This window comes from Anolis sagrei, chromosome 5, assembly GCF_037176765.1.
Source record: "Anolis sagrei isolate rAnoSag1 chromosome 5, rAnoSag1.mat, whole genome shotgun sequence".
NCBI classification, from domain to species: Eukaryota; Metazoa; Chordata; class Lepidosauria; order Squamata; family Dactyloidae; genus Anolis; species Anolis sagrei.
This window is the reverse complement of record NC_090025.1, coordinates 24,048,500-24,073,283: the sequence shown is the minus strand read 5'-3', so window position 1 is coordinate 24,073,283 and position 24,784 is coordinate 24,048,500. Positions and strand designations below refer to the sequence as shown.

The 24,784-nt window shown below is 38.0% G+C and overlaps 1 protein-coding gene across 5 annotated transcripts in view; it reads left to right on the top strand.

Annotated features, from left to right (window-relative positions):
- Nucleotides 1-22,767, top strand: part of UNC5C (unc-5 netrin receptor C) — a 370,394-nt gene extending 347,627 nt beyond the window's left edge. For all 5 annotated transcript variants that reach the window (XM_060779209.2, XM_060779211.2, XM_060779210.2 and 2 more), the window contains 4 exons: nt 3,796-3,945; nt 4,236-4,400; nt 14,478-14,656; nt 16,927-22,767. In XM_060779209.2, coding sequence (XP_060635192.2) covers nt 3,796-3,945; nt 4,236-4,400; nt 14,478-14,656; nt 16,927-17,092 — 660 coding nt within the window. In that variant the 3' untranslated portion in view covers nt 17,093-22,767. The remainder of the gene's footprint in view (nt 1-3,795; nt 3,946-4,235; nt 4,401-14,477; nt 14,657-16,926) is intronic.
- Nucleotides 22,768-24,784: the final 2,017 nt, after the last annotated feature.

The following is a 24,784-nucleotide window of genomic DNA, read 5'->3' as shown; positions in this document are numbered from 1 at the left end:
CTGACGTTCACAGAAAGCTTAGCCTTATATTCGTAAATCCCAACAAAAATGAATGAAAGAGATACATGGTTATAGGTATACAGTGGTTATGCTGATGCAGCACTCAGAGGATTGAACTAGACAATCCACAATATGTTGATTGGACTGTTAATGTTATGCTATATCCAAAGTGCTTTGTATCAGAAGTATTTTGGTTTTCAGATTTTTGGGGGATTTGATAATATCTGAATTTGCATATATATACACAGTTTAAACATGAAATTAATGTTTTTCAAGTTTATGGAAATACCTATATTTACATATATATACACAGTATAAACATGAAATTCGTGTTTTTCAAGTTTTTCATAATTCCCTTCAAATCTCACATGCATCTGCATGATGTAAACAAAACTATGCAAAATAAATATTTAAATAAGTATGGAAAATTCCTTTAAAAACTCAAGGAAATGTTTTTTTATTTAAATATCAATATTATATCAAAACACACATATTTGATATGTTTCTGAGAACTATGACACAGTATTTAGGAAAGCATAAAAGAAATATGAATATTTAAGTTTCAGTCTGCGCATTAGAGATAGATTGGATCTTCTCATACTGGAGTTCTTAAAGGTCAAATTCCTCAAGCTGAGAACTCCTTTGTTAAATTTTTAGACAGCCAATTAATTTGCAAAGTATTCTTAAGCATGCAAACTACTTCCCAACCCCAGCCTTCCTCTTCAATAGAGGAGCAAAAGTAACATCACCCCATTAAGAGAAGTTGTTAGTGTTACTGAGACAATGCATGTGAATCGATTTAATGCTCTAAAATGCCATATAAATGATAAATTGTGGTAGCAGCATAACAAACAAGATCATAAATATTATATATAAGTGAAACTCGATGCTGATGGGCATGAATACAATCTGTGCAGGATATATATCAGTATGCTGATGCAAGGGAATGTAACAAATTTTAGTTTAGACAACCCTGGCAGATAATTTGGGCATAATTAACACTGATAGTCATCAAATAATTGCTATTGACTTGCTTTATAGGCATCTTCATGAGGTAATTAAGATGTACATGGAAGATGCCGTACTGATTGACTGGCAGAACCTTAATTCTAAAAGCTTTCTAATTATGTTCTTTTCCTCCTAACAGTGTAAAAGCAGACACCATGTTAGTTTTAGATCTTGTCAGATGTCAGGTTACTTGGAGAAACACTAACTTCCTCACTTAGGCTAAATAAGCAATGAACATGGATAGTGTGATGCTCCTGTGGATCACTGCTGAAGCAAAAGCACCACCATGATTAGAATTCAGATATTTGCTTTCTTTCTTTGTGTGTTCCTATATCGAGTGACTGTTTTTACATACCTATGCATGTACCTTTTTTCAAAGTGAAATCCATTTAGGCCATCAGCTATTGCCTTAGAGTAGTTCTAGGGAGCCCATGGCACTAGCCAAGGCATCCAAAAAGTAGCACTTTCCAAAAGGATGAGGCCACCCCAAACACCTCTGGCCTAAGACCATAATGAATTCAACTGAGGGTCACACACCCTAAACCTGTGTGGCTAATTCTAGGAATGAAGAGGTTCATAGGGAGGTGCATGTTTCCTAAAATAATCTGCTCCTATTCCAATTTGTTAGTCTGTGGGCATTCGTAATAGCATACCAATAGTATATGTGGTTGATTGTGGTGTTATATGGATGTTACCAGTATAGTATGTGATTAATATGAATGGGTGTTTCAGGACAGTTAACACATATAATATTTAAACAATGCAAATTAACTTGGAAATAACAAACAGTGGCACACTTAAACCAAGAATAAACTTTAACATTATCACAGTAGATCTAAAAAGTACTTAAGAGAGAACAACCTGTAATGTTCGTAAAATAAACCAGTCTTTAGATCTTAGCTAAAAGACTTTAAGCTAAATGCCAGATGAACCACCAATGAAGGGTGTTGTATGAAGAGAGTGCCAACACTGAAAAGGCACTATGTAGTAGCCATCTGCCAGATTTTGTCTCTTTGCATCAAACCTGCACAACTTGATTCTTTAGAAGGGCCAAGATTTTCCCCAAAGCCTTTCAGCGGGCCACCCCTCTTCTTCTTCTTCTTCTTCTTCTTCTTCTTCTTCTTATTATTATTATTATTATTACAATTATTATTATTTCTGTTATTTGTACCCTGTCTCTTCTCTACCCCCGAAGGGGGACTCACGACGGCTTACATTAGTAACGGTGCAAGGCCACTACATCTCAATTACAACAATATAATCACAATCAAATATATAAACAGTCGTTAAAACCAGTACATATAGCATTAAATAAAACAATAAAACAAAATCACAATGTCATCTGCCGCAATGCCACTCCAGTCAGTGTCCACTAAAGTGCAAATTATGTCTGCTGCCCGAAGGCCTGGTCCCAAAACCAAGATTTTATTTTTTCCCCCTGAAAGCCAGGAGGAATTCCTTTTCGGCTGATGGGGAAGCCTCACCCCTTCCCCATCCTTGTGCTGCTCCTATGGGAACATTGTAAGGCTGGGGAGGGGGCTGAGTTTCCCCTTGGTGCTTGACCCTCAGCTCTTGGCATGTCTGCCTGTTCAGGGCCAAGCACTGAGGAGGATGCCCCATCCCTCCCCAGCCTTGCATCATTCCCAGTAAAGCAGTGCGAGGCTGGGAAACATCCTGAACTCGCCTGCAGGTCGCAGGGGAAGGCCTTTGCGGGCCACAATCCTGCCTACGGGGCATATGTTGTAGAGGCCTGCTTTACACCATATTTATTATCTTTTTAAAAAATCCTCAGAATATATGTGAGACTGCCAAGACCACCTGGCATTTACATGTATTTCTTTTAAAATCCCATTAAAGCATATCCTTTCTAAAGAAACATGTTCCATCTATGTCCAAATTCTGCTTCCTTATTTATAATGCATTCACTCTTTGGGATGCTTTTTAGGGTCTAATTTCTCCCCATAAAAACAATTTCTAATTACCAGTAACTGGAAAGCAAAAACAGCATGAGACGAACTTCTGAAATCATTTAAATAAAGGGCACGTACAAATGAACTTTGTGACAACTTCATGAGTTTAACTATCTTGAAGTCAAAGAATAAGAATTCCTGGAAGACCCCACAAGCTGAACAGTATCCAGCATGACACATTGTCAATGATCGGGTGCAGGGGCTTTGACCTGGAGTCTCTCAAGCAATTAAGCAAACTCCATAGCAGTACACCAGTCTATTATATAATACTACTTGTTCCATTGACAACACAATTGTGCCCATCCTCCTCTGTATTGAAACAGATTTTTCTTTGTGTCCTTCCTCTGGAATAGGGCTGTAGAACAGATGTCCTTCCTGTAATGCTGTTGCTTAATAGCTGTTTTTCAAGTATGTGTTTAATAGCAGACAGCTCAATTCATGGACCATTTAAGAGTAAATTGCTAGATTTATATGGAGTGCTACCACAGTGTAGTGGACACTGGTTTAGACATGGTTATCAGACTTGTATGCAAAACCCTTTCAGCTTTGAAGCTTATTGTATACATTCTGATTATAACATACTTTACTACTGTGGGTTGCTTAAGAGTATGTTAACCTTCTTATTGCTAGGTTTAACTCTACCTTATATTAACCTGGTTGTAAGTTACTTTGGGTCCAAGTTGAGAGAAAATAAAATAAATTAAAGAAAATTAAAATTTAATAACTTGGGTTCTTACAAGGAAAAAATGGGGAAATTTATTTCCACATATTGTATGCATTTACATTCAATGCATTATGCTTTTCCTCCTACACTCAGGAAGTACTACAGTTGGAGAGGCAAATAGGTGGACAACTCCTTGAAGAACCAAAGGCTTTGCATTTTAAGGGAAGCACTCATAACCTCCGTTTATCCATTCATGACATCACCCACTCCCTCTGGAAGAGCAAACTACTGGCAAAATACCAGGTAAAACTTGGCAACAGCCCTAAATATCAACTGAAGCACAATGGAAGCTTGCAAGAATAAAGGACAAGAAATATTCAGCATCCCCTATCCTTTTTAACCCCTTAAACATAAGGCCATGAAACAGTATATAGTTACACATTATATATGTGTTAATCAGCACTATTTTATCACTAGTTACATTTACTTAGTAACTTGGGGGCTATTACCTGCTGAGACTTGCTGGAAATATGTTGGTAACTGGGATGTATAGGGATGTATATCTATTTTAAAATGATATCACTTTTCTCCAGGAAATTCCTTTTTACCATATTTGGAGTGGGTGTCAAAGAAATCTGCATTGTACCTTCACTCTGGAAAGATTCAGCCTGAGCACATTGGAGCTGGTGTGCAAGCTTTGCATACGACAAGTTGAAGGAGAGGGACAGATATTCCAACTCAACTGCTCAGTATCAGAGGTAAGAAGACTCAAATATCTCTGCAACACTGAATGAAGGAGAAATTATTTCAATCTCCAGGCTGACCTACACAATTATTATTATTATTATTATTATTATTATTATTATTAAACTTTATTTGTACCCCACTAGTATCTCCTGAAGGACTTGATGCGGCTTACAAAGGCCAAGGCCTCAACACACAATACAACAATACAAAACCTAAGGCAAATTAAAAACAATTAAAGCAATATAAACAACAGGCAATAAACAGTACACTAAGACACAATAAAACTGGGCCGGGCCAGAGTAATGGGTACAGGATTAAAAGTGACGGGTGGTATATAAGGCATATTTTTGAATATATAAAAAACAATGGAAGAAATTGCAGAGTACAGTGTATGCTGTTGTGGTCTCCTAATTCATGAGGTTGCTGTTCCATAAGTCACATAATATATAGCTGGTGTTACTATTTTTACAGGAAAATCACATCCTTCCATATAGTTGGAAGGAACACCAAGGGCCATTTAGGCCAGCCTGCTGTCAAGTAGGAAAACACAGCTAAAGCACTCCTGAGAAATGACTGTCCAACCTCTTTTTAATGACTGTCCAACCTCTTTTTAAAGACTTGTATTGAAGGAGAGTTCAGAGTCTACTTTTGCAAATCCCAAAGTAAACACCCACATTGTGTTGGATAGGAGCTTATCCTTCAACTTTGAGTATATAGATGTTGGCTGGAACCTGCTGGACAAAACAAGCCCAGTCTTAAGAATTTTCACTGGGCTATCTATTTGCTCCCAAGTAGAAGTTCTGATATTGGATCTTAGTATTCAAAGACCTATCTTGTTTGGGACCATTCATTCCCATGTAACCAGTCTAGATACTCAAATTATAATCTCAGAATGACTTCACTTTTTGAGTCAAGGCATGTGGCAATTTGGGGAAAGACCTTTCTAGAGGTAATGCTCTATTTAAGTAACCTTTTCACCTAAATAACACAGTAAGTTTATCTTCCAAGTTCATCCTTTTAGTACCTTCTTAATTACACATTCCCTTTTTTTTCTTTCATATGGTTGTCTTTTGTTTTTATGGATTCTATCACATTTAGCCATCCTGGAAGTTTTGTTTGAACTGAGATATAGGATATTAAATTTTATAAGTAAGATTCAGCTATAATAGCACAGTTTACTTTACCTGTTATGCGTATATGCGTAGAAGTACAAGTAGGTTGTTCTAATATGTTTGATCCAAAGTAAGCAGCACTAAGTCCTGTTGAAATCAGTGAGAAATGTTAACCCTTGCTACATCCCCTCTGATATCAACAGGAATTAAGTGCAATAGTGCAATATTAACACATTAACACACTGGCTATAGAGAGCTGGGATTAAGCGAAGCTTCTTTTATCCTTTTCTGTTGAACTGCTTCAATCAGTACAACACAAAAGAGTAAAAAAGGGTCAAAGAAGGAGCAAAGTGAAGGAGAAGCTGAGTTATGGCAAATCCAATACCCCCCCCCCCCCCGGGCTGCAGCCTAGGGCTATAGTCAGTACAATGATATAAAGTTAGACCAGGGCTTGGATTGCTTTTAAATAATTTCAAATATTCTTAGCTTGCAGTGGTTTAGATTAAGCAAATCTAAAGCTGGTATAGTGTCAGCTCAATTGCTGTTTGGCAGTCTTGACCAATTAGGGTTGAATTATTTGTGTCAAACATTTGATCAATTGGTCCAGACTGAGTTACATATTTTTTTTAAAAGGGGGGGGGGTATGTGTGTGCAATTGGTTGCCATCCCAATCTAGAGCAATCAGTGAGAACCTTACTTCAAATTGCTGCCGATTTTTACAGTCGTTTTACACATTCCTTTGTCAATTAACAGCCATTCCTTTGGAAAATCAGAATTATATTAAGAAATTTATTTGGAACTCATTTGATTTTAGAGCAATGGATTTGACTTGGTGACTGCATGGGAACCTAACTGAAGCTATGACAGAGTTAGTTTTGTCACTCTGTAATTTTATTTTCAAAGTGCTTTAAGTGTTACCATTTCTCCCATGCGGTGCAAAAACCACACAAAATGAAAGATTTTGTCTTCATTTTCATCAGTTGTCTGTCAGGCTGCTTCCTTGACCTCCTCCCTATTCCCTGAAGCCTCCTGTGGTGTGGTCACCATTGTGTCTCAGAGTTTTACCATCCTTTTTGACTTACAAAGAACTTCAGTCAAAGGCCCAGTTGACGTTAATAAGGAATTATCCTGGTGTCACGGTTTCATAGCAACCAGCCAGCAGTTTTCATTCCATAAGCCATATCTCTGAGCCACACAGCTCTACCCCTGCTGGTTTTGGATGGTGTTTTTACTTTCCAAACCCAGCAGGTCCATGAAGTTCAATAACCGGACAACTCTGGGAACAACTGAAGAAACACCATTTTGGAGATCAGGGGGAAGAGCGAGCTGTCCCTCTGATGAATACTTTTCATTTTGTGTGCACAAAGGAGAAGGTGGATCAGACAGAAAAAAACAAAGGAAAAGGAGGAGAAAATCCTCTTTTTTGTGGAGAAGTTATTCCTCAAAGAGGGCACCAGTGTTCCAGTGAGTTGCTCTGGGATAAAGAATTATTTGTTTCATGGGTCTGCTGCAGGATGAGCCTCCAAACAGAATGGATAGAAGAAAGGCTGATAAGGTTTTGATAGCCGCTACTGACATTTTAGATAAACAAATAAGATAGCAAAATAGCTGGGAGAGATAAGTAAATGGAGAAAATTGAGGCTTTCTCTGTTATCAGACATGTCTGATTAGATAGCAGATGCCACTATCCATGAACCCAATGAGATAACTTGCCATGAGGACATGAAGCTATCAAAATGGAGAGTTGCTTTGCACATGATGTATTAAATGCACCTTTATACTTGTTTTTCCCCTAATTTTCATTTTACTGTAGAGAGTCAGTGTAGTGTGGGTGTTTGAGCATTGGACTACGACTCTATAGACCATGGTCTGAATCCCCACTCAGTCATCTTACTAAGAAAAGGCTTGCCATAAGTCATAAGCAACTTGTAGGCACACAACAACTACAACTGTGTACATAAAGAAAGCATTGCTGGAGCTGTGATGGATCAGACCAATGACCTATCTAGTCCACTATTTTGTCCTCACCCTAATCAGCCAAATGCCAGTAGGAAGCTCACAAACAAGTTATGGACCCAATCTTTCTTCTTTAATTTAGCAAATTGGATAGTGGTCTTCATGTGAAAAGATGTGAGCAATTGGCTGCACTAGCCACTCAAAATGCCCATGTGTGATCAGATTTATTCAGATCACCATGACATCCTTCATGACTGTTATAATCTCCCAGTGTTAAATAATCGTATTAAGGGACACAGCTATCTTAAATGTACAACCCAAATAGGAATTGAACACTTCATAACTGCATATCTGAAAGGTTTTCCATGGCCGCCTCATCTCATAGAAAGCCATACAATTGGGTCATACGTCAGCTGCTGTCATGTCCTAGATCTTTCTCTGATATATGAAGTTTGTGTTTTCAGTGAATTTATTACATGGGGAGCACACAGAGGAAAAGACAAATTCATTTTTTAAACGATTGAGTCCCCAAAGCAGCTGCTTCTGAATGTAGTATATGTGTATATTTTTTTTAAGTGTGGACATTTTGGCATCATAGAGCAAAATAGAGAGATAGTTAAAAGTATGAAACTAGGTTATGCCTAAAATTTATGAAAACTATGAACAAACAGCTTGGTTTTAAAAATCTCAGTGTTTATTTATATATCTACGATTGCATAACAATGATGTCTACCTTTTGGAAAAACAATAGGTCAACACGGTTGATTATATTGTGCTAAACCCAGCATTCCAAAGTTAGAATTTATGGAACTGTATTTTACATTCCCGCATCCATTCCAAACAAAACCCTGGTTTTCAGGGTTTCCTACTCCTCCAGACCTTGTTTTGGGGGTCTATGGGGTGACAGTGCATAGTATGAGTTGCCCCTTTCTCATTTTGCTGAATTCTATTGTTCTTCCAGCTGAAGCCTATTGTTGAATCTTTCCTGTTCTTAAAACATCTCAGTGGAAAAGTTTCAAAAGCAGTAACTAATTTTCACATTAATGCAGTCATTATAATTTGTTTGTAACATGACTAAATCTGTCCTTTCTTGTTGTATAAGTGTTACATATGCACAAAGTCTTGCCACCTACGTTTAAAATAAAGAACAGTAGACATCATTATTTCAATATTTCATCATTAATTCAATATTTCTTCAGGTTAAAACAGTCATGGTTGGATGTGTTGGGTTAACAGAAAATAGTGAATTGGAGGTGGGGCTCTTGGTCCCTGTGGAAGAGCCATGAGATAACAATTGCAAGTTACTTAATTTTGTGATGTGCATCATTGGAGATAACATCTGTGTGGTCATTGGGTTTGAAGTTATATATTCAACAGGGGACGCCATAGCTATAAAGGCAGATGGCAAAACAAGTATTATAAACAATTATTACAATACATGTTGCACTGAAGTCATATCAAATTTAACCTGGCTAAGGAACAAAAAAGTGACTGGATATTAACTTTAGCAGAGTTGTATTATGTAGATAATTTTGACTTATATAATGAGCTCTGGTACAAGAGAAAAGGGGATTTATTTTATTTTATTATTAGTTTTTATATTCCGTGCACTTATTGAATATGCACAGGTTTATTATATTTGTGATTATGAACCATGGATGTATCTGAATCATGCCTTTTCTTTCAGAAAAAATTCCATTTGCCTTCCTATCAACCATATCTTCAAACCTTCTGACATTTTCCACACATATTTCCTAGTTACTTTTTGTCTTATCTCACAAAATATTTAAAATATCCAAGTGTATTCCCTGGCAGCAAGGATGACAATAACTTTCTTCAGAGTTAGAGTCAACAATGGACATCAGTGGTTAGAAAAAGCACACTTCAAAAAAGAAGCAAGATTTACAAGTTTTAAAAATTTTATCTGGCTTGGATGTCTAGACCAGACAAGAATTCCAAATTTCATTTACAGCCCCCATAAATATCACCTTGCTAACTTCTCTTCAATCCCTCAGATAAACTCTTCGTTTTCATATCTGTCAAGATGGAGAGGTGAAGGCACAGTCTCTCCATTTGCCTGACTTGCTGTTGTGCCCTGTCATGAGAGGAAAGATGTGGTGGTCTTTGCCCTTTGTAATCTTCCAAAAGGCCACAGCTATTAGATTTTTATACTTCTAAATCCACCCATGAACACTGGTGTACCAGTGTCAAAGGTGTTTTCCTTCAGTGCAATAGCATCCAAGCATATTGCTTTAATAATAATAATAATAATAATAATAATAATAATAATAATAATAACAACAACAACAATAGTGAGAGCAATTCACTAATATAAGAGGGTTGTGCACTTGGTTGTGAGGTAAGGCAACACTTCCTAAAGAGACTAGTTGTTAAAGCTAGAGAGCCCCACATATGATTTCCAGATGTATTGGGAGTGCAGTTCCCATTATTAATTAGCTTTAGCTGCACTTGACAGAGTTAAAGATGAGGAGAGCATAAGTTGCTCAGCATTGCATTAAAAAGCTTCTTCTTGTCCCCACAACCCTCCTTTTTGTTGGCAATTGACTGACTCCATAATCTTAATAGAAATGCCAGGTCTTAAGGTTCGATGTAGGGAAACTGGATCAAATTTGGTCTGACCAACAACTACTGCTTTCTAGTCTGCCCTTCTCCCTAAATTATCTTCTTCTAGTCCTGCAAATTTGACAGAATGGGTTGGAAAAAAGGAGTAAGAAAATATCACTTAAGTTTTAGCTATCTTACCAGCTTTTTGACATAGTAACAAAGACCATATTTTCTCTTAAGAGATTGCTCATGTCCTGATATCCTTACAAGAACATCTATTGACAATGCAAGAAAGGTAATTCTTAGTGGCTGCACCCAGATTATGGAAAGCTAGAGTGGTTGCCTTCTTTCTGTCGTTACAGTCACCAATGAAAACAATTATACTCTGGGAACTGGATGTTTATAAAAACTCCCTCATGGCAAGGGGTTAGACTACATGGCTGATGTGGTCACTTCCAACTTTATTATTCTATAACTCTCATTTCAACATTGCCAGTTTATTTAACATGTCATCTGCCCAGATCCCTCCACTTCACTTGTTCGTATTTTACACCATAGCAAGTTCTTGGACCTTTAGATGCAAGACTCTCAAGTTTGATTTGTTTGATACATTTCCTACTCATTACATTATTGTTTGCCCTCATCCTAGTCAAATAATATTTTGAGAACACTTCGTGAACTCCAGTGTACCTGCAACTTTCAGTAAGAGAGTAATATATTTTGCTTTACAGCATTCTAGTCTCATGAGACTCCAGAAATGAGTGTATGGCACAGGTGGGTAAGCTACACTAAGATTTCTTTGGATTGAGTCAAAATTAACTGAATTGAAAGAAATTGGGTACCTTATCTAAGACAATGCAAAAGCTCAAAGAAAATCTGCAGATTTCTTTCCTCATTGCTATTATAGCTGCTATGAAACGGAGAAGAAAAGAGCCTTTGGACTCCACACTTTTATTCTCTTACCTTCCATCGAATAAAGGCTCCATGAAGGTCCTATGGGAAATTCTTTCTAGGAACAAATTCTATCTGCTCTTGAATTATGCCTAGGATGTTGTTCTCACCTCTGATTTTGCACTCTTAAGGCACACCCTTGTTCATTTACACCTCATAAGATCATATTTAAGACAGCTATAAAGGGCGGCAAGGGGGGGGGGGTGGATTTGGGACATTCAGGACCTTTGAGAATTTAGGAAAGCTCATCTATTTTTTGAAGCAAGGGTTATAAGTTTCTCTAAGTTTTACTTTTTGCTGACATCTCTTGCATATATAGTAATTTAGATTGTGTATTTCTGACTTTCATTACTGTTTTTAATAGTAGGGTCAGCCATATCGCTAGTTGGAGTGAAGCAACCATTTCAAGTAGATGTGTGAGATGTTGTGCGGAGGGGGAAAGTATAATAAAAATCGTGTTATAAATTCATTACCTGCATATTTATTTATATTATTTTACTATGAGAGAGATGAGATTTTTTCCAGGTGCAAAAGAAAACCAGGTTTGCCTTGGGACCTCTGCTTAAGCTTTGTAGGGAGGCTTGCTGTTTGCTATGCCTTTTCAGGCAGCAAAGTATTTTGAGCTGACCCTTGGCATTCTGAAATTGGGCACACTTCTTTTTTGCTATTATCGCGGATGAGAGCCGCATATACCCTAGGACCTTGGCAAGTTTTAAAGTGGTTTTATTTGTGGTAATGCATTGTAGAGAGCTAGATATGTCATGGATATCAAGGCAGCTAGTTGAAATATAAAGGAGTTGACATTTAAAGCGGATCCCTTTTATTGTTTTAGTAGTTCACAGACAACATTTGCCTTGCTTTTCCAGTCCGCTGGTATGATGGCCAAATTAATTTCTGTTCTTTTGCTTCAGAGGTGAGAGCCCGAAATGATGTTTTTATTGTTCCCATCAGCTTTAAATGTCAGAACTATATATATAGTATGTATGCATATATATTTGTTTGTTTGTTTATGGATATGTATGTGCTTTTAATACAGGTGTCAACAATATATGTATTTCTATCTCTGACAGTCCCCTAGTCAACCAATTTTCTTCGAAGAAAACAGAAAAGGTTTCTTATTGTTTCATCCCATGCCAAAAACAGTAGGGGGAAAGGTGCTGATCTTGGGAAGGGGAGGGGAGTAAAATCAAGGCAGAGTTCAGGCTGTTTGTTCTGCTACAGAGTTGTTTTTTTGTATTGTGGATGTGAGCTTATGATCTCAATTCCCCTGTCTCTATCGATGAGGGTGGCTAAGCATCGTGTATTGATTTTGGAATACTGCAAATTAGAGATGCTGCATGTGAGAGTTGCCCAGTGATGTGGATCTGTTATTATTTTCTTTTTCTGTTTCCCAATATGCTTTATCCATGAATTTGAAATGTCTCTTTCATTTTGACATTCCTTCTTGCAGAAAGGGCTCTTTTTAACAGACTCCTTCAAAATGTTAATCTCTACTTGAGGATTTACATGGGTGGCAGCCACCTGCAGAGCTCTTTCTGATTTTAAGCGAAGACAGGTGGCATCTGGGAACATGAAGTATATAGGCCGTTATGCCTTAGCATATTTGAAAAGCTTTCTTCTTTAAAAGAATTGAACATTCTGCAATAAAAACATTTAATAGTTGCTGGTCTGCTTCCTCTTCAAAAAGCAACTTTCCAGTGCTGTATTAGACGTAAATGTGTGATGAATAAGGGGATGGAAGCTTGAAAAGGGAAACTGACAAAGACAATACTTAAATTGAAGAAGTTGGTTTTATGGATGAAAACAGGCCCAAGTATAGTAGAGCATGAGTGAGCAAGGTTCTTGCCCCCATTCACACATAAAGCTGATCTTGGGCTGGTCGCTATTTCTCACTTATCTGTCAGAGATGTTGGTGGAAGAAAGGCAGATTAGCAATGAACTGGTAGAAAACACAGTCTGTAAGTCTAGCTAGTGTTTAGCTTAGGTGTAAATTTTACTTTTTCTACTGAGTAAGGAGTTTGTGTATTTGTTTTCTTTTTCAAAGTGTGTATGTCAAAAAGTTGCATTATTTAAAAGTCAGTGGTCTAAACTATGCCACTAGTCTAGTGGTCATGCCATGTAAATAGATGTCATGGGTGAAAAGTATATAGTACATACCCTCCAATTGTTCTGGTTTGACAAGGAGATATCCAGGGCCCTTCCACACAGCCCTATATCGCAGAATATCAAGGCAGAAAGTCCCACATAGGGCCCTTCCACACAGCAATAAAACCAAAATATCAAGGCAGAAAATCCCTCAATATCCGCTTTGAACTGCGTTATCTTTGCCCACACTGCCATATATTCCAATTTAAAGCAGAAAATGTGGGATTTTTTCAGCTGTGTGAAAAGGATCCCAGTTAATCCTCTAGTATCCTGCTTTCTCTACCACTTTTAAAATATCCCAGTTTCTTTCTTTTCCTACTTACCTCCTTTCATCCTCAGCTTACTTCTGTTTCTTCAAACTGATTTCAAAGTGCAGTGTTTGTAGCCAGCTAGCTTAGCAGAGAAGAAAGGAGAGAAGAGGATTGTTCCCGTTCCAAATAACGCCCCCCCCCCCCCACACACACACACAACTTTCCTTAACTCGGTACATAAATTCCAGGGTTTCCTTACTTAAAAATAGTAGTGTTTCTGCAATATGTTTTGCCTTCTTGTTGTTTAAACACATTCCTTTGACAAGGCTGTCACACATTGTCTTAGTTTTTTATCTGTGAACATGGTAGTACAATGGCAGACCATATGATTAATGTACAGATGATCCTAGGATGTATCTTCATGGAGATCTTTTACCTGCTCTTTTGCTAATGGCTATGTGCTCCTGTATTGCTTCTGTTTTTCTAATGGTGGCACTCTCCTTTTTTTGTAATCAGTTGCACAGGCTCTCCTATTTACTATCATTTTTGCAGATTTGGGGAGTCCATTCAGTATCACCATGAACCTCATTCATAACGATATTGGGTGAAGGACTCCTGAACATCACATAATAGTTGTGAAACACTTTTACTAGTCTACTCTCTTCTTCATCTCCTTTCTTTCTCTCATACACATACACATTTAATAGCTTGATAGAGGGTTGTGGTATCTGGCAGTTCCATACTCAATAATCATGACAGTCATTCTAGTGTTGCTAGAGGCATTATCCCTTTGCAGGAAAGGAAACACAGTAAGGCAGCTCTAATCTTGTTGTAGGCCACATTCCCTCTGTCCCAGTGAAAGGTATTTCTGGCTAGAAAATACTTTTCTATAAGGCTTTGAAACATCCTCTTGTAATAGACAATGCACAAAGATTGGTTCACCATAAGGGACATTATATTTTATTAATTTATGAAAAAATAGAATGCCTTTCTACTTTTGCCTTTCTACTTTCTATTTTATTCATCTTGCTCTAAAACATAAATGAATTGTTTTCTTTCCTCTAATAATACTGTTTCTATTTTCCCCACATTTTTCTGTATTATGCAGGAACCTACTGGCATTGAATATCCACTTGTGGATCCGGCAGACACCATCACCTCTATTGTAGGACCCTGCGCCTTCAGTATCCCTCTTCCAATTCGTCAGAAGCTTTGCAGTAGCCTGGATGCTCCCCAAACGAGAGGTCATGACTGGCGGATGCTGGCCCATAAACTAAAACTGGACAGGTGGGTGAGCTTGTTGGCCAAACTACACAATTCTGCAGTAGATAACATACATGAATATATTTTCTAGCTATGCATGACACAATCCTTTTGGAATGTCTGATGTTCCATCTCCATTGAAATTTATCTCAAACAAGGTTGTGCAAGAAATAGAGATAGGTGACTACATCTCACAATGCACATGATGGGTCCGCAACCAGATTGCTCCTGCAGTTTGGGCTGTTATCATCTACCTAGTGCTTTTACCCTTAGGATTCCTCCCTGGATCTAGTTTTTGAGCCACAAGGCAACCACTATATAAATGGATGTGTTGATGAGTGAGTTCAGTATGATAAATCATAACCAATCTCCCTAGTTAATGATGAAAAATTTAAAAATTAGACAGAAATGTTGAAAATTACACATAGCAAATAACACTTATACTGAATACTTGCTATACTCTCAGCTCCCATATCTGATAAATATTTTCCGCATTCTTCTCTTTCTAAATGGATTCCTATACAATTCTTTTCAAGATGTAATCCGTTCCTATCTGCTTCTGCCCCCCCCCCCTCTTTTTTTAAACTTTCCAAGACTTTTATAAATGAGTCTCTGGTTTTCACATTTATTACCAAATATACACCACACACAGCATTCATGAGCTGAGATTTGTTGGTTGTAGCCAGTTTTGCCCAGCTTCTGCCTTTCACAATGGAATCAGTGGGATGCTCACCAACTCATAATCTATTCTGGATTAGGCTATGTTACTCATGCAGTGTGCCACAGATGAAGGGAAGAGTCCCACATGTTGCAGGATTACAGCAGCAATACACATGCTGAACAACTGCTTGCTTACAGTATCACAGTGTCCTCTGCTTCTTCCCCTTCTCAGTGATACCCACCCATAAGTGACAATATTGGCCAGTCATTGCTCTGTTCCCTCATATTGGATAGATAGTCACTGACAATAGATAGTCACTGACAATGGTGCTGACAACATAGATCAGCTTTGTCCAATCTCACATCTTCCAGGGAAATGGTTGGAGAATGTTTTGTATATCGTCATCTTAGAATAGGGGTGTCAAACTCATTTTCAACAAGGGCCACATCTGCTTTATAGTTGTGTTCAAAAGGTTTTGTAAGTGTAAGACTATATAAATGTAACAATGTTGCCCTAGCATTGAAAGTCTCACAGGCCACATGAAATGAAGTGGTGCGCCAAATTTGGTACGTAGGCCTTGCATGTGACATGTATGTTTTATATAGTGTTGGATCAGGTGAACGGCATCCTTAACCATTACCTTTATAATTATATTATTATTATTATTATTATTATTATTCTATTTCTTATGTGCCTCTCCTCACGGCTTGAGGTGGGTTACAACATTGCTAAAACACATAATCAAAACACATTATCATTTAAAATCATTCCATACAATACAAATATTAAAACATATTTTCATGAAATGCATATTAAAATATTAAAAAGTTAGATATAGAAGGAAAGTTTAAAATTTATCATTAAAACTGTCTGGGTAAGCCTGCCAGAAGAGATAGAACTTCACTTGTGTCTTAAATTCCATAGCTGATGAAAAGGTCTTCTGGGTGATGGTCACCAGTTGGATTCTGGTGAACTGGAACAGACGCCCTCCAGGGGACCACAATGTACGGGATGGATTGTATGGGAGGAGGCGATTCTGTAGGTAACCTGGGCCCAAATCATGTAGGGCTTTAAAGGTCAAAACCAACACCATATGCTTTGCCCAGAAGTTAATTGGCATCCAGTGGAGTAATTTTAGGATAGAAGTGATATGCTTACTACTGGGTGTTCCTCAACTAACCTGTCTGCTGTATTTTGAACCAACTGGTGTTTCCGAACTTGGTACAAAAGTAGCCCAATGTAAAGCGTACTGAAGAAGTCCAACCCTGAGGTCACCAGTGCATGCACTACCATCTTAAGATCCTCTAAATCTAGGAAGGGGCACAGCTGGCATTTCAGCTTCACCTGATAGTAAGCATTCCTGACTTTTGGAGCTACCTGGGCTGACATTTGGAGAGACGAATCCAGCAGCACTTCTAATTTGCGAACTTAGCATTTCAGTAAGAGTGCAGTCCCATCCAAGACTGGTTGACACATCTCAATCCCCAGATTAGGATCCTTGATGGCAAGCTTGTCTGTTTTGTCTGGATTCATTTTCAATTTGTTTTTTCTCATCCAGCCCATTACCTCCTCCAGGCATTCATTCAGAGGAGACACGCTATCCTTAACTGAAGCTATTTTTCTTCCACTGCAGGTACCTCAATTACTTTGCCACAAAATCAAGCCCCACCGGTGTGATCTTAGACCTTTGGGAAGCCCAGAATTTTCCTGATGGCAACCTGAGCATGCTGGCCGCAGTCCTCGAAGAAATGGGGAGGCATGAGACAGTCGTTTCATTGTCAGCAGAAGGAAAGTACTGAGAAAGCGAGCTTATAATGAGAACGAAGGAATGTTAACCATGTCAGCTGTGACTTATTCTAACCGAACGCCCAAACTAATTTGTTTTCAAACAAGAGGCATTCCAGAGGGAAAAAAGACACAAAATCCTGACTTCTCACGTGCATATTCTCCTTGTACATTATCACAGGATTTGAAAGAATTCATGCAAAGTTGTTACCTTGATAATATAATTCAGCCTAACATCCCTCTCAGCTTGGCTGTACACTGCTTGGTACAGGATTTTACAGTTTCCTAGGAAACGCTTTTTATTGCTATCCAGATATATGGATAAACTTTCTTAACAATCCCAGTTTCTATGAACGTTGTTTACATCAAATTCTGGGCAGCGGGACGGAAATGACTGTCCATGGCTCTCTTTTTATATATTTTCCTGCTCTTCTTGTTGTTGTTCTTCTTGTTCTTCTTTTGTTAAAAGCCATTCTAGACCAAGCCGTGGATAAAGCAGGGTTGTGGCTATTTTTCAGATACACCATTTCCTAACACCCATTGCAGATCCATTTCATGCTTGCAAATCTGTCCATTAGGTGTCTTAAAATAATCCTTAAAACAATGCTGTTTCTAGATTGAGTTGTTAAGCCAGAGTTTCAAAGTCTTGCATCTGGCAAGGAGATAATGTGGATGCTAAGCAGGAATGCACGTACCTCTCCCAATCTTCCGCAGGGATGCCTGTGTCCTTTGGTGACTTAAACTGCAGGGATGTTTTTTTTCAAGCTCATGATATATCCTGCCTCCATCATAAAATTGTGTGTGTGTATGTGTGTGAGAGTGATATGCAATTTGGTGTGGTTTGAGCAGGTGCAAAAACCCTACCAAAACCAAAAGAAAAAATGAATAAAAAAAAGAATTTGCTTGTATGAGTATTTACTGAATAGTATCTAGTGCAAGGAATATTATATTTCTTATTATTAGTAGTATTATTTTTTGCTTACCAAATTTCTGCAGCATAATCTTTGTGCAATGGCAGCAGTATCTTCTCTAACACTTTCTAATGAAAGTTTCATTCTCTTTCCTTTTTGTTTTAGCCACAGAGCTCACCTTAAAGCCAGTTTCAGTGAGCTAAGGAATAGTTTGCTATCAAGTAATGAACATTCCTTATGACACATGTGCCATTACAGATAGATAAGAATGCATTTGGTGATAAGGGAGCTCAGCCTACGTATTGAACATTTCATGCAGGGGAAAATAATCACATGAAAGGAATGTTGCAGATCAATCTATCCTTAATTTAGACATGTTTTCTAAGGTGTAGTCATATTGGCTTTCCTTTCTGTTTGTCATAAGGTAACACAGTCCCATGCAAGTCACTGAGCCCTGAATGGATTTGTCATCTTCTAGTGAGCTTATGAATGTTTCTACTTCATGAAATAATGGATGCCAATACTGTCATGGATAGAGTCCCTCCAAAGATTGCTCTTGACACAAAAATGCTTCACCATTAAAAAGTGTTTTCTGCAGATTATTGCATACTTCTATGCTAAAGGAAGAAATTGCTAGGGTTTCATATTTGCATTTACTTCTGAAAGTAGAGGCAAATGTCTATTTTTAATAGATTGCTTGAGTGGTATCCTTAGGCATTTGAAGAAGGGTAGTATATGGTTATCTGTATTCATAACAGCTATCTTGGATACCACTGCATAGCAAGTGTTTGCAGCAGGGTATGGTCTGAATTGCAATAGGATATATGTTGTTGGTGGCCTGTTCAAAAATTGGAGATTGTTCATTAACTGTGGCTCATGAGGAAGGTCTTTGCTTGGCACTTGGAAAAGTCTCTTTTTTGTTTTTTTAATAAATCACAACCTCCCACTTTGGCATATGTATTCAGCCTCCCCTGTCTCCTACCTGTTCTGGCCAGCACATACACACACACACACACACACACACACACACACACATATATGAGACTGAGAAATATTTGGAGGGTTTTTTCATCTTCACTTTGCATTCTTAAGCAGGATTTTATTTCTCTGAAGGTTCTCCAGTCGGCATTTCTAACGGTAGCCGTGAAAATGCCATTGGTTAACAGAGAAGGTGAATTTTGTCTGACCTTTTCCCCATCTTGACATTTCCACAGGCTTTTATTTTTCACCTACTGACTGTGTTTTTTATTCAACACAGAGCAGCCGTTCATAAAACATTCTATGTTAGGAAAGTAGTTGGCCTTCAGCCTTTGAACAGCCAAAAGCAAAAGGTTTTGACTGAGTTCATTGTGGACACAGGGTCTTTTAAAAAAGTAGTCAAGGTTTAGTCTGGAATATTGCAATTGGGATTTGCAAGTGATCCTGGATCCAGCACAACTCTTTTATGCAGAGGCAAACTGTATCCCTCAGAAGTCAGATTCAGCAACCCCTGGTATCAGATGACATTTCACGTTGCTCTTAAAATCAGCGTTGGATTTCATCAATGTAATGTCCCTAATTAATGACTAATGTCTCTGCTGATTGCTTTTAACTGAGAAGCAGCCTATTCAATTTAATCATAATTATATAGCTTCATCTATTGTGGAGAGGAGACATTGTGATACTGCTGCTGTGTTGGAAAGTTATAGGTCAATGGTTCTCAACCTGTGAGCCCCCAGATGTTTGGCCTTCAACTCCCAGAAATCCTAACAGCTGGTAAGCTGGCTGGGATTTCTGGGAGTTGTAGACTAAAACACCTGATGATCCACAGGTTGAGAACCACTGATATAGGTAGAAGGAAAATGCATGCTTGGCTACTCCTTAAGCCTAGAGATTCTCATGGGAAAAATTGAAAATTAGCAACTTCTGCCATTAAAATGTATGCCAATTAAAGCAATTAAAATGTATGCAGACACACATACATGCCCCTGATTTATTGTTAACCCATTCTTTTTTGCTGAGACCATTTTTGGCATCCTGATTTTTGTGGCCCATGCAGAAGGCGGACTTCACTAATTCACTAACAGTATATTCCTCCCATCTTCTCAATATTTACCTTTTGCAGTGAAGTTGGAAGGAGAAGTAACAGGGTCGATAGTATGCAGACATTGTCATCCTCTGAGACCACCAGATAGTACTGGGAACATGCCTTTGCTGTGGTGTTTCTAGCCAGACTAAAGTTACTCAACAGGTTTCCTGAAGCCCTAGGTTTCCACAAAGGATCAGTAGGGGTTCCACATAAGATTGTTCTGGGGGGAGGGAGTGGTAAATATACATTTTATGAAGGGGTTCCCTGAAGCCTGAATAAACCTTTTAAGGGTTCTTCCAGGATCAAAAGGCTGAGTGAGGAAGACTGAGCTAGAGAGACTTAGCTGGGTGCTTTTCAGCTGCTCCTAGCCTTCCCCAACCACTTCATGTCTGAGCTGGGATGAAGGGAGTAGTGCAAGTTATGTCCTATGGGAAGAAATGGAAGAGATTGATCCCAGCCGTGAGGAGAGGCGGGCACAAAATAATAATAATAATTATAATTATTATTATTATTATTATTATTATTATTATTATTATTATATGTTTGATAGCCAGGAAGAGTTTGGTCATGAACAAAGCATCTCACTGGAGTTTCTCATGGGAAATATCCTCGCAGAGCACTTTTATGTAGGATCTTGTTTGGTCATAAAGTTACCAAGCTCTGTTCAGGAACTTAGTGCCTCAACATTTCTTTTTATTTCTTTTTGCATTCATCAGCAGTCTTCCTTTTTTTAAAAAAAACAACAATGTATTGTTTGACAGCTTTTTTTAAAAAAAATCTGTCTTTTGCTTTTTACAGTTTTAATCCTTATAATGCAAAAGGAAATGGTGAAAATTGTATTAATTATAATTTTAAAAGTTTAGTGAGCATAAGAAAACTGGAAATGACGTAGTTTCACATTCTGTCCTATTCTGGTTATTAAACCTTGTTGGGTGTTAGAAGAGACAGGAAGGAGGCTGCAAAAAGTGGGTTATCCCTCCTTTTTGTGAATAAATAGCAGTAACTAACATTCATGATAAAAGCAATTTAAGACAGTAAAGCTAGTAAAATATTGTAGTAATAAAGGGCAGCATGAGAGGGAATTGACTCAAATTCTGAAGGGACTTCATTTTGACCATTCGGGAACAGTATAGGAGAAATTCTGGCAGCCTGTTAAGCTGGACTGTGAGTAATGCTTTCCTCAAGAAGGTTTCTCCTTTAGTTCTTAGCATGAAGACAGACTCATAAACCAGGCTATTCAAGATTTTAAAGGTCAAAACTAGCACCTTGGAATTTGCTTAGAAAACAGCTGGCAAGAAATACTGATCTTTCAGTATTGGCAAACTAGAACCTCAGTATTGTGGACCAGTACCTTAGTACAAGCTTCTATGTGTCCTTACAAGATATTACTACAAACAGCACATTGCTGTAGTCTAGGCATGCTGAAATTTAGGTGTAGATTCGACAGGAAGCTCTCTGTAAAGAGTCATATGTATGTTAGAAGGGGGTACAAAATGGCCTCCCAACAACTGTATTTGTCATGAAGCCAAATCCATACAAGAAGTTCTGGAGAAGGAGTTTTGAGAAGAAAAGGAAACACTGAAAGTTATCAAAGTAGCATAGTGATTTTGAATGTTTGAGTCCACTGCCACCTAGTGACAGAGTCCATACATAATCTAAATGCTTAAAAATCAAGTCAACCGTTTTTCATCTTGGCATTCAATAACCTTTCTTATATTTTTCTTGCATTCTTTTAAAAGATATCCATACCGAGAGCTAGTGAAGCATGGGGGCTCAGGTCTTGGGAAACTGCATTTATGAGGAGTTTAATATTTTATGAGCAGAAGGAATCAATCCAAGATCATATTGAAAATAAACAGCAATTTTCTCTAAGTCCCTACAGTTCCCGTATTCTTTCAGTGCATCATTTTGAAAAGGAATGACTAAATTTGTTCATTATCAGTTTATTCTTTTGTGTGTGTGTGTGTGTGTGTGTCTATTATATGCAGATCATCATTCTGATATGTCAGCTGCTAGTAGTGTAAGTAGAATCTATAAATGAATACACATATTCATCTATATAAACATGATTAGGAAGTTATTAATGAAGCATTTTATGTTTTTGATTTTTAAGGTCTTATGTTGAGGAAGCATCTTTTATTTGATGACTTCTTATATCCTTTTCTTGACAGCAACTGCTAGTCTCATTAGATAGAAAATATTTTAACTCATGTTTTATATGCATATTGCTGAATCATATTTGGAATCATCAAGGCTTAACAAAAATATTGTTGCTCCATAGATCAATATGGAATTCCTGACAACAGGTTTTTCTTTCTTGGTGGCACACCAAGAAAGGCCAGGCTTTCATTTCCCTACATAATATTCTCTCTTTGTTGAGTTTTACATTCAAATAAAAATTACCCCATGTTTTCATTCTCTTGTCTAGGCATCTGGGGATATACATTCATTCACTGTAGTTCAATGCAATCTCACATACAGATACGCTAAGTAATTTAATCCAATCACCTGTCATTACTTTAGTGGTGGGCTTTATGGACTCTGATACAATAGATGTAATCTTCTCATGTTGATGTCTATGAACTGGGTCATCATCTTTCAACTTCCTTTACATTTGTTGTGCTCATGAACCATTGTTTGTACAGAGCAGTCAAAAACTCAAAGATGGTATCAGACAAGGCATAATGTCCATATCCTTTCAATGCTTTTTTTTAAAAAGGATGTCAATAGTAAAAGTAAACAGAAAACTGAGCAGTGAAGTAGGCAGTTTCCCTGAACTCCTGAAATCTTAACACTCACAAGGAGTCCATAAGCAAGCCTTCAGCCTTGCTTTTCCACCAGTATTTGGTTTGACAAAAGAGGTCTAATTGTAGAATTAGAGACAGACAAGGGGTTACTGAGAGAAAGTATGAATAGTGAACTGAACACTTGAAAGCATGTCTAAAATGCTGGCTATCCTGATTCTATTAATTACCAGAATGCTTGTAATAGAATCAAATGAGCAAGCAGTAAATGTAAAAGGCACATGGATTTTGTAGAAAACAGCACTGCTAACTATTTTTTTCTACATTCAAGAATTAGGGTAAATTTCAGACATCTGTAGGGTCCCTCCCTTTCATTCTCATGCCACAGTTTGATCAGAATCTCTAAATGAGGAACCAGATCTCTCCCTGCAATTTCCTCTTGACTTAAATGTTGCCAAGCAGGTCACTTGCTTGAAGGTAATTTCTCTTCTTGTTGCCTTTCAAAAGTCCACAGGACCAGTCCTACCATTAGAGAGAGGGAAATGGCCACTTTGAGGGTCAGGTGCTAATTAAAGGAAGCTGCAGCCATGGCCTTTTCTCTTGATGCTCCTCAGTCTTGCCCCCTGAGAACCTCTTCTGGTCCAATTCCCCTAACCTAGTAGCAGTGACAGTGTATACTGGTTTCTGGCTTGGGTAAGTTTTCTTGCCTACTCACCTTTTTCAGACATGCCACATATAGAGTTGTTGAGATGGACATCCAACCAAGTAATAAACATGATCAACCAGTGCCACACATTTGGCTGTTCTCATGAATAGGCTGACACCACTTCTGTTGCGTCAGGAAATTTGTTTGAAGGGACAGATGTCAAAAAGTGTGTTGAGCTAGTAGTGGTGAGGTTTGTCTGATGACGTTCTATCTCACTGCTTTCAGGTGTGTTGATGGTAGAGCAGGAAGAGGACTCTACCCTATTGACAGTGTTGGAAATAGGATTCAACTGATAATCTGGACCAGTTCTTTCTATGAAAAGAACTGGTCCAGTGGAAGGATTATATAGAATGGCATCAATGTTGGCACACATATACTTCATTTTTAGATGCTTTCTCAGAGAACCATAGAAGGAGGTGTTTATTAGCATGTGTGTTTGATGATTCAACTGATGAACATGTGCATGCTTGATGAATGCTCTTTCTCACCTTCTGTCATTCTTCCAAAAGGGTTTCTAATGTAGGCACTCATACATCATTGTTCTCATGTGATTCTGCAAGGAATATCCTCCAGGTACGTATGCTACAGATTTTTATGTACACTTCTGAATGCATACCCACATCAGTTTCATGATGCTCTGGAAGATCCCAGTAAACTAGTTTGATGTGTCTTTTTGAGGTGGATGAATAGCGTTGATCCCCGTTCGGAATCATGAGGGACTATGGTTGACTACTGCTCATGGCTAGAGCTCACTTTGGTGGTTCAGATTACCTACTACAGATTGAGCATCCCTTATTTGGAAATGTAAAATATTAGAAAATCCAAAATTGTTCACACGGAGCACTGAAATAGTGAAACCTTTACTTTCTGAAGATTCAATGTGCACAAATCTTGTTTCATGCACAAAATTGAAAGTTGACTATAGGATCCCACTAGAGAACCTTGAGATTCCTAGAGAAGTGTTCCTTCAGATTAAAGAATAGCATTTTTTTCATAGTTTTTTAAACTTCCACAGGAACCTTACACCTCCTAACCCCAGCAAATGTAGGGGGCTGACTGTATATGCAAATACAAGTATTCCAAAATATAAGAAAATTCAAAATCCAAAACACATTTGATCCCAAACATTTTGGATAAGGGAAACTCAACCTGTTTGCAACAAAACAATCACTATCCCATTCCACCATCACCCCAGCTTGGAACCAGCAAGAAGGATTTTACTTCAGTCTGACTTGAACAACAGACAATGAAATAAAACATCAAAAATAGCATTTAAT